Below are 11,664 nucleotides of genomic sequence, written 5' to 3' on the forward strand. Positions count from 1 at the left end.
AACTCAACACCCTGTTTGGCTTGGGGTCCCTAGTGGGACTGCCTTCTTTCCCCTCCATGACTCCTGTGTTTGCCCCGGTGCCCTGGTGCGGTCCAGCTCCTTTGATCGTACTTTGTGAAGGAATAAGGAAAGGTACACATATCCCATTTCCCCGGAGGTGGAAACCCAAGGATTTTTTTAAGGGACTACCTCCTATCTCCTGGAGACGTCTCTGGACTTCGGGGCTTTGGCTCTTGTCCCCCAGAATACCGTGTCTCCGTTTTCCCTCCGTGTCCCTTACACAAGCGTGTGCCTGATACAAACTCTGCACACATAGGCTTCCTGTTGCCTTTGCAAGTCTAACGTTAGCCCACTATTATTTCAGTTTAATTGGCCCGCATTTTGCCTTGACGAGCATACTGCCCGGATCGTGCGTGTTTTCCGGACAGCGGACCCGGGGCTGCAGAGGTTCACACGCTCAAATGAAATCATCGTTCCTTAACGTTATGTGCTGCGCACGTCTCTGGGACGTTCACCTTCACGTCTGAGTTGTTGCTCAAGATGAAAGGGGGTATGAGATCTAATCTCTGGCTTTCAGGTGATGGTAGCCACATGGCTTGGTCTCGTTAGAGTGCGTCTCCATATGTGCGGAAGAGGCCCTTTCCTTTGTTTGCCAAATACTATAAAGTGGAAAGCTGAGAGAGAAGACCAGGGCAATCTGGATGTGCTTACAGTCTTACGTGACTCCTTCAAATCTCTTCTGGAATAAGGCTGGGAGTAAATAAATGTGCTTATGCCTGAAACCAAGCAATGAGCAACATACGCAGTCCAGCCTCCGGGCTAACTGCTGGAACTTTCTTCTCCCCCTTTTTTCTGAACCATTCAGTTGAACAGTAGGATTCTGTTAGGTGTTCAGAGGCCGCTGCGAGTGCCAACACCATAAGGAATCGTATGTGGGCACTGAGAGCAGTCACTTCCTTCCTTTGTCCCTCGGTGGCTGTATCACCCACTCTGTGTCCCCACCCTCAATAGTTAATCCTTGCATATCTTAAGTATGGTTTGCTGGAACTTCTCCTTTTTATTGCGGTGAAATAAACGTAACATAAAGTTGACCATCAGTGACATCTAGCACATGATGTTGTGCAACCACCACCAGAACATTCCAGAAGGAACCCCACTCCCACTCGCGGTCAGCGCCCCCGTGCCCCCACCCCGGGCCCTGCAACCACCAATCACGTTGTGTGTCTGGACTTGCCAACTCGGGATGCTTCCTGTAAATCGTATCTTACTACGTGTGGCGCTTTGTGTCTGGCTTTTTTCTCACTCAGCATGATGTTTTCAAGTAAATGCTGCGGCTTTTGTGTCTTAGGACTCTTCAGTGCTTTCTGATGTGGCAGGAGTGACAAGGCTAGATCTGGAAGGTTCTGAGGTCGCATGCTGGGATGGTAATCTATCAGTGACGGGGCCAACCACGAGGGGACACTCTCCAAATACGGCTGATGGATGACCCCAGTGGGGAGCAATGTGGTGCAATGTCTGATTTAGGACCCAAGACCTATACATAACAGTCACGTGGGTACCCTGGGGGAAGGTTTCCTGTAATTCGCCTCATACCAATGACTGATCATTAAGTTGACAAAAATAATTTTGAACATAAAATGGTGTATTAAGAAACAAAAAGTTAACCCTTAGCCTTTTTTGTACCGTTTTCACCTCAGAGTCCTTAAAAGATACGCTGATTATCTTTGGTTTTCGTGTTTCGGTAAATGCACAGTGTAATTGTGATAAAGCATTTCCAAGGACAGGGAAGAGGCTGTGTGGTATTTCCCCAAGAAATCGGAGCAAATACACCAGTCAGGTCATGTAATTCAATCATCATTTGCACGTGTTCTACTTTGTCAGGGTTGTTATATTTCTATTTACGCCCACATCGGTGGCCCCGGCGACGTGGTCAACGTGCTGAATGCAGAGGGGCAGGGGCTGAGCCATTGCTGTCCCCGGCAACGGAATCCTTGGTTTTCCAAAAGCCGTGTCACCTTCTCTTTGTTTCTTTTTCTGCCACGTGGGAGTGTTGTTTGTTCGTTCGTTTCTGGAACTCTTGGATTATTCTCCTGACATTTAATCTATTCCTGGAAGCTCCAAAAGTTGCTTCGTTGAAAGGAAAAATGAGAACAAAGTTCCCCTCTTGGAGATCTGGCACTTTGCTCTAGTCCGAGGCGACGCACGGGGCGATGCTTGTCCGGTGGGCGCACGCTTGGATGAGGGACACTAACGGAATGAGGCTTTGTGGGGCGTGTGTCTGCCCTTTAACTTTGGCTTGGTTTGGGGGGGGTTCTCTTGTTGAAAGGAGAAGGTCTTTCTTCCTACTCGTCATTTCTCTAGGCTGGGAGGCACGTTTACTCTCGGGACATATCTTTATGGCTTTCTTCACTGCAGATTCCTCCTTAAATAGTCTGCCCGTGACCGGAAAGAGGGACTCACGAGGAAGGGTTCTGCCCACGCGGTTGAGCCCACCGGCATCCAGCTCCGCGAGGGGTACCCCGCCGCTCCCCCGGGACCGCCACTACCCTCTGCCCTCCCGTGCCTCAGACCCTGCAAGTAAATCAGCTCAGCAGTGTCGTGGATGGGTTTTCTCTTCAGACACGTCCGCCGAACAATCCACGGACAGGGCACGGCTGAAGTTGACCTCTAGCGGCCACGGTTTCAAGTTGTCACCAATCAAAATATCAAACCCAAAGAGCTCGAAGCAGTTGGCCGTGAAGGGGACCGAGGGAGCGATGGCGAGCCCCGTGAGAATAGCCACATGGTGGATTTTCTGCCACAGAAGCAGGCCGTCCACGTCCCAGCTGCGAAGGTAAGAGAAGGACCGGCTGAGGGTCTACTTGTTGCCACGACCGATCACTTCTTTGATTTTCTCATACGAGGCCCCAGACTTGTTGATGCTGAGGTTGGTCAAGGGGGCATAACTGTTCTGCAGATTACTCAGGTCGAACTTCTCCGTGGCAAAGCGCGTTAACCCTTCCTGATACATGTAAATGGTCAAAGGCTTAAAGCCCGTGATACAGATGCAGATGCGGAGGTCAGGTTTACCTCTGCCCATGAGGAAAGGGTGGCAGGTATATTTCCGTACTATGTATGTATCATCAAAGACTAAGTCTTTAATGTCACTGGAAATGATGATCGCCGTCCCGCGAGACGGCTCCACAGGCTTGCAGTTCCAGGAGCCTGGCCAGGCGGTCCTTCCGGTCCGCCTGGTGGTGCCCGGGTGGTGGTTCAGCCCTTGCCCCGGCTTCACGCTGACGCCTCAGTCATCCGGCAGGAGGAAGTCCCGCAATACAGGTTCCAGTCTTCGCTGTTCTGCCCTCCTTCGTCAAATTTGTCCCACCCTCGCTCCAGCAGGACGCTCTGCACCGCTTCCGGCATGGGGTCGTCCACAGGGAACCCCGGTGGCTTCGGGATGGCCCCCAAAGGTCTGCCTCCTGCCATCAAATAAGGTTTTCTTTTCTAAAAACCGACGATCACAAAAGCGTTAGAGGGTGGACAGGGAGGTCGTGTCCTAGAGGAGCTTTTACGTAAAGGAGCCCGCATCCTACGGTCAGCTGTCCTGTCTGCCTTCCCTGACATCATTGACCAGATAACCTGCCCCCTGCACAGGGCCGCCCATCTCTGCTGCCCCTGCAGAAGCTGACGGGCCCCTCCCTGTGCGTTCTGTCGCTCCAGAGTTACCTGCCTACTGCCTCCTCTTAGCGACACGTTAAAACGTTGGCAGTCACAACGGTGACCTGAGGGTTACTCTGCTGTAGGCCTGTACCTTCAGTGAATCCTGTTGACCTGAAACATGGGCATTCTTTAGAAAAAGCAAATGTCAGGTTCTCTCCAGTTAGATGAATCTGAACATGCCAAAGAAAGGTGATGCGTGGGTGTTACGGGATTAGCAAGGGTCTTATCAGCCCGAGAAGCTTCGGGAACTTAGGCCAGACCCCTGTGGTGACCACCAGCACCTGCCTCATATGCCCAGGGGTCAGAGGCTGTGTTCCTTCAAGTTCATGGTAACTTGCAAGGAAAATAGGAAAAATTTGAGTTTTTAGAAATTCATTCTGCAGAAACAATGATCATGTGAAGATTGCGCCTCCCATTTTGCAAGACGCCCAGAAAGTGCATATTCGACATTTTCCTGAAATTTCAAAGACAGAAAATCAGATTGTTTTGGAGAAAATCAAAGCTGATGATGAGGCATGATGTTGTATTATGATCTAGGGTGGGTAGGTGGCGGGGGGGGAAGTAAAAAAGCCAAAGCCTCTTGGGGGAGATGTCGCTATTCCAAAATCCTAAAACAAGGATTTAGTGCTCATCAAAACTGCCACGTCCAGGCAATTCTGACTTATTTCTTTGATGATGTTAGCATCGTTCGTGCGTAACTTACCCTATAGCGTGACGTAACTTATTTGGTGGAAATCCTGTGGCGTTTGAGAGGCTCTGATGATGCCCAAGGAGTAACTCTGACAGGTGAAGCCAGTCTGGCTGGAGGGAAAGTGGGCGGGGAAGAGGGAGGAGGTCGAACGTGTCACCCACCTGCTTCTGCAGATTTGAAATCGGGAAGAGTCGGGGAACGGCGAAGGAGGCTCCTTGTTTTCTGAGGCCAGCAGACGAATATGGTAAGCTCTGATCTGAGGCTGCTGAGGGCTGGGACAGTGGCTCCGAAAGAGGGTCCAGAAGCGCTGTGAACACAAGCCGTGTCAACACATGACCTCGCGTTTGTCGGTGTTGTTACTGCTTTGGCGAGGAGGGGCCCCCGGGAGCTACAGCCCCAGCGTGGCTGTTCAGAAATTCAATCTTTGCAATTTACAGCACAGTTTTCAAGCTATGTTCAATGATATTAACATGTTATAGTAGTGTGTGTGTGTGTGTGTGTGTGTGTAAGGGGGAAGATCAAAAATAATTATGGAAGCTGGATCAAACACAGTTAAAAATGTCCCTTCTCTTGGGGCACCTGGGTGGCTCAGTTAGTTGAGTGTCTGACTCTTGAATCAGCTCAGGTCATGATCCCAGGTCGGGGGATCGAGCCCGTGCTGGTCTCTGTGCGGAGCGTGGAGCCTGCTTAAGATTCTGTCTTGGGGCCCCTGGGGGGCTCAGTCAGTTAAGCGTCCGACTTCGGCTCAGGTCGTGATCTCAGAGTTCATGAGATCGTGCCTTATGCCGTCAGCATGGAGCCCACTTGGACTCCCTCTCTCCCCGCTACCCTGCCTGTGGCCGTGCTCTCCCCCTCTCCCTCTCTCTCAAAATAAATTTTAAAAAAAGTTTAGTCTCTTCCCAGCTCCAGGACACATGCCATCTTTCCCAAACTTAGTGGATCATGGAACCCTCCTAAAATTTGTGTCACATTAGTTACCATTTCACAAAAGCAGCATGGGAAATATTGAGTCAGGCAAACCTGATGGGATGCTGTCCCATTCCTGGCAACCTCCACCTTCCCAGCCTGGGAAATAAACCTCTCAGGAAAGGACAGCGTGGCCTTCTGGGGGGCGCCTGGCTCCGTCGGGAACCAGCACGCGGTGGCTCGGGCCCGGCCTTCTCCAGCTCCACAGGTCAGCGGACGACAACAGACCCAGGAAATGCCATCTTGAGGCCGGCAGGCAAACCTGGGCTTCCTGGAACCAAGAAAGCCGATCAATCATCCTCTGGAGACGTGAAGCGTAGGGTCTGATGAGACTCCGGCTGTTCACTGGGACGCTTGTGCAACACCCACTGGGCCCATGTCAGCTGAGTGTCCACTTGCCTGTGAATGTTCGTTGAGAAACCAAATGCGTAATTAAGAGTTTTTTCTGCTCAATACAAGGTCTGGAGCCACTGAAGCGTCTTTCGTCCAGCCTCTTTCAGATGGACAGACAGACGCCGCGGACAGCACATGGTTCCGTCTGACGAAGAAACGCACGTGGGAGGGGGCAGGCGTCGTGATTAGAAACTGGTGGGGGACAAATTCGGAAGCCCTCCGTAGGACGGGGGAGGCGACGCGGGCGGTGAGGGCCGGGTGGGGGGAGCCTGCAGAGGCCCCTTCCCGTGCCCAGGCACGCCGTCCGGCCCGGGGGGCGTCACGGGGCACGTCCCCAGTCGCTCGGCTCTCGCCTCCCACGCCTGTGGAGGACGAAGTGCTCATCTTAAGGTGAGCGCGGCCGTTCCCGTGAGTGTAGGTGTGGGCCGGAGGCCACCTGCTGGAGGGGACCGGACGCAGCCCCTTTGCGTGCTCACGGGCGCTGGAGCCACATGCCCCCCCCCCCCCTTCTGGAGCAGGGTGGCCCAGCCATCGGTCACACCATCCTCTCATCTCAGAGGTGGTTTCCTTGCGGCTGACAGTGAAGCTGTCCACGGAGATTTTCATAATAGCCTAGTTTCTCCCTTGGTCTGAGCCTCATCTCTAGGAGGGAGGACGGTGAGGAGGTCACGCTGCTCATGGCCACGGCAGGATGAGCCACGGGTGGGCTCCAGCTCCAGGTGTGGCCATGTGGTCCGTGGACATAGGAAGAGCACCCGTGAAATGCACATGTGGTTCCCCTCTGTATGGTGTCCAAAGGTTGACCTCCTGCTGATGAAGGAGGAGTAGAGGGGGGGGAACAGAGAGGGGAGGTGGAGGGAGAGGTGAGGGAGGAGGGGAGGGAGAGGGGAGGGAGGAGGGGAGGGAGGAGGGGAGGGAGGAGGGGAGGGAGGAGGGGAGGGAGGAGGGGAGGGAGGAGGGGAGGGAGGAGGGGAGGGAGAGGGGAGAGGGGAGGGAGGAGGGGAGGGAGGAAGGGAGGGAGGAGGGGAAGGGAGGAGGGGAGGGAGGAGGGAAGGGAGGAGGGGAAGGGAGGAGGGGAGGGAGGAAGAGAGGGAGGAGGAGAAGGGAGGAGGGGAGGGAGGAGGGAAGGGAGGAGGGGAATGGAGAGGTGAAGGAGGAGGGGAGGGAGGAGGGGAAGAGAGGAGGGGAGAGAGGAGGGGAAGGGAGGAGACATGAGGGAGGAGACATGAGGTGAAGGAGGAGGTGAGGGAGGAGGGGAGGGGAAGGGAGAGGGGAGGGGGGAGGGGAGGAAGGAGGGGGAGGGAGGAGGGAAGGGAGCATCAAAGTCCCGCAGAGGGTTAGCCGTGCCCCCTCCTCGCGGTGATCTGTCTAAACTGGGTGGTGGGTCCCAGGTGTCACTGTTCCTTCAGAGATTTTTTGAAAGATCACATATTCTGTGACCTTGTTAAGAGGAGGCTCCGATGGTCCGAGAGGGGTCAGGGCCCGGGAGGTTCTGGATGGAGGTGGAGAGGCCCTGCAGAGGAGAGGGGGAGCGAGGGCCCCTGGAGGGGGGCTGCGGGTCACGCGGGGGTCAGACTGTTTACCGCCGAGGCAGCCTCGCCTGCGTCCGTGTGGTAAGGAGACGATGCGGGTTATTTGACCACAGTCCGCGCGCTCCCGCTGCTGTCCTGGCTGTGAACACAGGGCGGGCTCACACCGCGAGCCGAGCCGGGACGACGCCCACTGTGCGCGGGGTCCCCCACCTGCGTTCTGCACCGGGAGCGGATCTGCTGGGGCTGCAGGCGACCTGTCCATCCGCTCCACTGCGTGTCTGCGCTCCGCGTCTGCCGCGGTGGCTGTCCCTGTCTCCGCCCCCGGGGTCCCTGCTGCCTGCACTTCCCGGGTGCTGCGGGCCAGCACGACTGTGGAAATGGCCATTCGCCCGCCTCACCCAGCGAAATAGGAGTTTTTGAGGTCAGGGCTCTCTTTTTAATCCCTGTTCCTGCATTGAGTGCCCTGTATGTTTGTGGAACAAATGAATGAACCAGCAGCCCAGTGTGGGGTTGGGACAGGGGAGAGCAGGGGGGGGTATAGTTTTTCCTGTAATGAGGGGAATACACATTTCATACATTTTCTATCCATGTCAGCCATGATTCCTACTCCGTTGCTCATTTCCGCCCCAAATTTCCTCTCTCTTTTTATAAACTCCCATTTATCTGGGTCAGGATCCAAGAGATTTATGGCTAACTTCAGCTTCTCAGTCTTGAGCCCAAACTTTAGTGGCAAATTCTATTCACAATTAAAATAGACATCACCATACCTGACCTTTTACCAGATACACACTAGGCCTTTCTACCTTTACTACGAGTGCTTAAATCAGCGACTGATTGGTTTAAATCATATAAAACATGTAATAAACTATATGTTTATTTGGACGTTTGCACTCGGAACGGTGACACGTAAGGGGTCCTCGTGGGAACTGAAATGATCGCAATTATAATGAAATTAATGAAAGACACGAATAACTTCTATGATCAGAGCAGCCCGCACAGGCAGCGAGCCCTGGCTATTTCCCGAAGGCATCACTTTATATTCACTGATGCTCATAATACATAATTGCGATATTAAGATGGGCTCACTGTACTAAGACTTAAGAGGCAAGCAAAGTATCGTGTAATGTGATAAAAACATCATACGCAAATACACATATACATTATAACGTGAAACTATGACATGAAATTGCTAATTATTTAAGGGCATTTGCCATTCAGCCAGGGCAGGAGCCGAGACACCGGTCAACTTAACCCTGGCAGTTCTGAACTGAGCAATAGCCTGGGCGAAGAGCTCTCAGGGCCCACGGGCTTTATTCTGAAAAGAAGGCGGTAAACATTCTCGCTGAACTTGAAAACACTTTATTGGGAACCATGGTTCTCAGCGTCCCTGGGCAGTCACACTGATTGGCCCAGGAACGTATCAAGGTAGCAGTAGTTACTAATAACGTGCGAACTCCACAAGGTCACTGCACGGAAATTATGACGTATATGTGTATATTGACAGAGTCGCCATCTCCCGCTTGCATTTCCGCGTGCCCTGTCGCGTGGGAGGCTACGCTTTTCAGGTGCGGCCCGTGGGAGGGGCTCTGTGAGGCGGGCACGTCCCTGACAGGGGGACGGCCACAGACCTACAGACCCTGCAGGCGAGTGAGGCTTGGTGGATAGAGCCCTCTCTGGCCCTCCAAGAGGAAGGTCGGCCTCCACATAAAAACTTCCAGAAGGAAACTGGAGCACGCAGAGCTACTCCCCAAGCCGCTGTCCGAAGGGAGAGGGGCACCCGCCCAGAAGGTGAAGGCCACGTGCTTGTATCTCTGCTAGGAGAGCGCGAGTCCGTTACCGTGAACGTGGCTGGAACGCTCGTAGGGGCAGAGCGAGCCCGCGTGTGCACGGAAAACACCAACACGCATCAAAACGTCATCACCGTTGAACCACCGCGTGTGGAGCGGGAACGAGCGAAGGCGGGGCCGACCTGGTCACGTGCAACCAGGGACACACATCGCAGAGCGGGCCCAGGTCTCGCGTCCTCCTCGGCAGAAACCCGGCCGATGTAATCAGGGCAGAGGCCGCGTCTGAGAAGCAGCAGCAACCTGAACTTCAGAAGCCGACTTCAAGCGTGTGACTAGGTCATTGTTATAATTACCGGGTTTTATCATCTCTTGGAGCCTGGTTCAGCCCTGGCCACGCTCTCTCCTGGCTTGTGGAGGGAAAGGGCTTCTTTTCCCACACCTTGATGACATTCCTGGGCACACGGGGCCCGCTGGGAGGGAAGCGGGCCAAACACAACTGTTGCCCCCACTGTGGGAACAATGAACCCTCAGAATGGCCCCTGGGATCCCTGCTTCTCCCAGAAGACTCATTCCGGAGCCGGAATTTGTGGGAGGGGACGGCCCACGTTGGTCCTTCCAAAACGGGACCTTGAAGAAGAATCAGGAGGGAGCCCATTGTGTCTATGCACACTGTGTTTGGAGCTCATTCACCGTGTGAGGGACAAACCACCCCCAGCTCCCTTCCGTTTGAACCGGACCCGGCTGTAGTACGAAACCATGTGATTGAATGCCATGAATTTCTGTCGTCTTTGAACTGAGAGAGGAAATATTTGGGGGTCGAGGAGAGGGACCCTTCTTGGGTGACCCTGAAATCAGACGCTGCAAAAGCAAACACAGACCCCACCGAGGCAGAGAACCGGTTTCTGTCTACGTCCTTCGGTCTCGGCTTTCGGAACCTCAACGATTAATTTCGAAAGCCTCTGCCCCACCTTCGTTTGGAATTACTGGAGATTTACCACACGCAGCCTGTGTGCTCATGTGTCCTGGGTGAAAACAGGGTGTCATCAACTTTTTTTACTATCCCCACGGCCTTGCCTCCGGCCATACTCGGAACAGTAAAAACACACCGCCCTGTCGTGGATCAAAGAGTCACGCACACGACAGAAACTTCACACTGCTTCGCGCAGCGATTTTCAGATTTAGAAGCGAGTTGTTCAGACATGCAAGGCACTCCGTTTTTATCAACTAGGAGCGAACGGCGACTGTAGACTCTTGTGTCATTCTACGTGGGCGAAGCCACTTGGTGGCTGACCGTCCCCCTCAACCACCCCCCCTTTTTTTTTTAGATAAGTTGTTATTAACTTAAAATCAGAACAGTTTTTAAATATTCTAAATCAGTGCCCGGGCACAACTTTTTATACTGGTGATAGGTTTTGTTTTATCATTAAAGCCTTCAGTTCCCCGGGGGTGAGGCCACACCCGATTCCGCCCGAGGCTTGCATCCAGTGGACCGGAACTGACTTGACGTGAAAATGTCCAGTGTCCCGGGACCGGGGAGCTACATTTGCCACTTTGCAAACTGCGTATGGAAAGGCAGTAGGTTTTTTTTTCTCCCCCACTGGGAAGCCTTTGAGATATAAGATCTACGTCTGAAGGCCACACTTCTTAGCATGGCATTCAAGGCCTTCGTATGAGTCTTCAGCCGCTGTTCAGCCCGACGCCGCTCCCTGCCCAGACTTCCCAACCCCGCCTGGTAGGGTCAGGAGCCGGGTGTCCGACCCAAGCCCTAGCTGTGGCCTCAGGGCATCCCGACTTGGTGGCCCTGAGCCCCGCCTTCTCTCCTCGCCTGCCCTCCCTTGCTCTCCTCCTCTGGGGCCCACACCCTCCACACCTACCTTGGGGAAAACTGCTCCCTCTGCATCCAGCCGTCTGTGTGCCAGGAGATCCGTGCTCTGCCCCGAGGCCTTGGCATCCGTCCATCGGGTCTCGGAGAGCACGGGCTGCTCGGTGTGTTCCGGGGGAGCGCCCCCACTCACTATGGGGTGCCGTTGAGCTCTCCCTGTGCCCACGTGTCACAGGATGTGCTCCGGCCTCGCGCACAAAAGCGTGTCGTCAAGCGATACAACCCAGGTGGGCGGGATGCTCGTCCTCCTAAGTCCACCAGGTCTGAGTGCGGTGGCCCCGCTGGTCAGAGCGCACACGGCCCCCTGAGCCGTCGGGGAGGGGTGCGTCCCGGGACAGAGGCACACGCTGGGGCCCCCTCCGGCTCCCGGGGTGACTTCCGTACGCTCGTCCCCGAGCCCGGCCCTGCTTCCAAGTGGGTGTGCGGTCAGCCTTCGGCAGCCGCAGAGCCCAGTCGACGGGGCAGAACTGGAAGCTTCCTCGCTGGTCCCTCCGTGATGCGAGCCTGCTCTCCTCACAAAGGGGGGCACACATCACTGCAGGGCCTGAGGGACCAAGCCCCATCCAGGTATGGACCTGGGGCTCCTCTGCACGTCCCCCCCCTCCTCCGGAGGACTGTCTTCTTTCTGTGGAGACCACACTCAGCTCAGAGCCCAGTGGCCCCATCAGCCACACACCTGAGGACACAGAGAGGCTCAGGGCAGCTGACAGACGG

At 54.6% G+C, this 11,664-nt stretch overlaps 1 protein-coding gene across 1 annotated transcript; it reads right to left on the minus strand.

The window, feature by feature from the left end:
- Positions 1–1,228: 1,228 nt before the first annotated feature.
- On the minus strand, positions 1,229–11,446 carry TTLL2 (tubulin tyrosine ligase like 2). The gene is given in 10 exon segments (XM_058735901.1): positions 1,229–2,262; positions 2,265–2,310; positions 2,312–2,538; positions 2,541–2,620; positions 2,622–3,279; positions 3,282–3,483; positions 3,706–3,810; positions 4,552–4,697; positions 5,411–5,755; positions 10,943–11,446. Coding segments are annotated over 6 exon segments (1,446 nt in total). The 5' UTR covers positions 3,466–3,483; positions 3,706–3,810; positions 4,552–4,697; positions 5,411–5,755; positions 10,943–11,446; the 3' UTR covers positions 1,229–2,011.
- Between the last annotated feature and the right edge of the window lie 218 nt (positions 11,447–11,664).

Source organism: Neofelis nebulosa, chromosome 6 (assembly GCF_028018385.1).
Source record: "Neofelis nebulosa isolate mNeoNeb1 chromosome 6, mNeoNeb1.pri, whole genome shotgun sequence".
Lineage (NCBI taxonomy): Eukaryota > Metazoa > Chordata > Mammalia > Carnivora > Felidae > Neofelis > Neofelis nebulosa.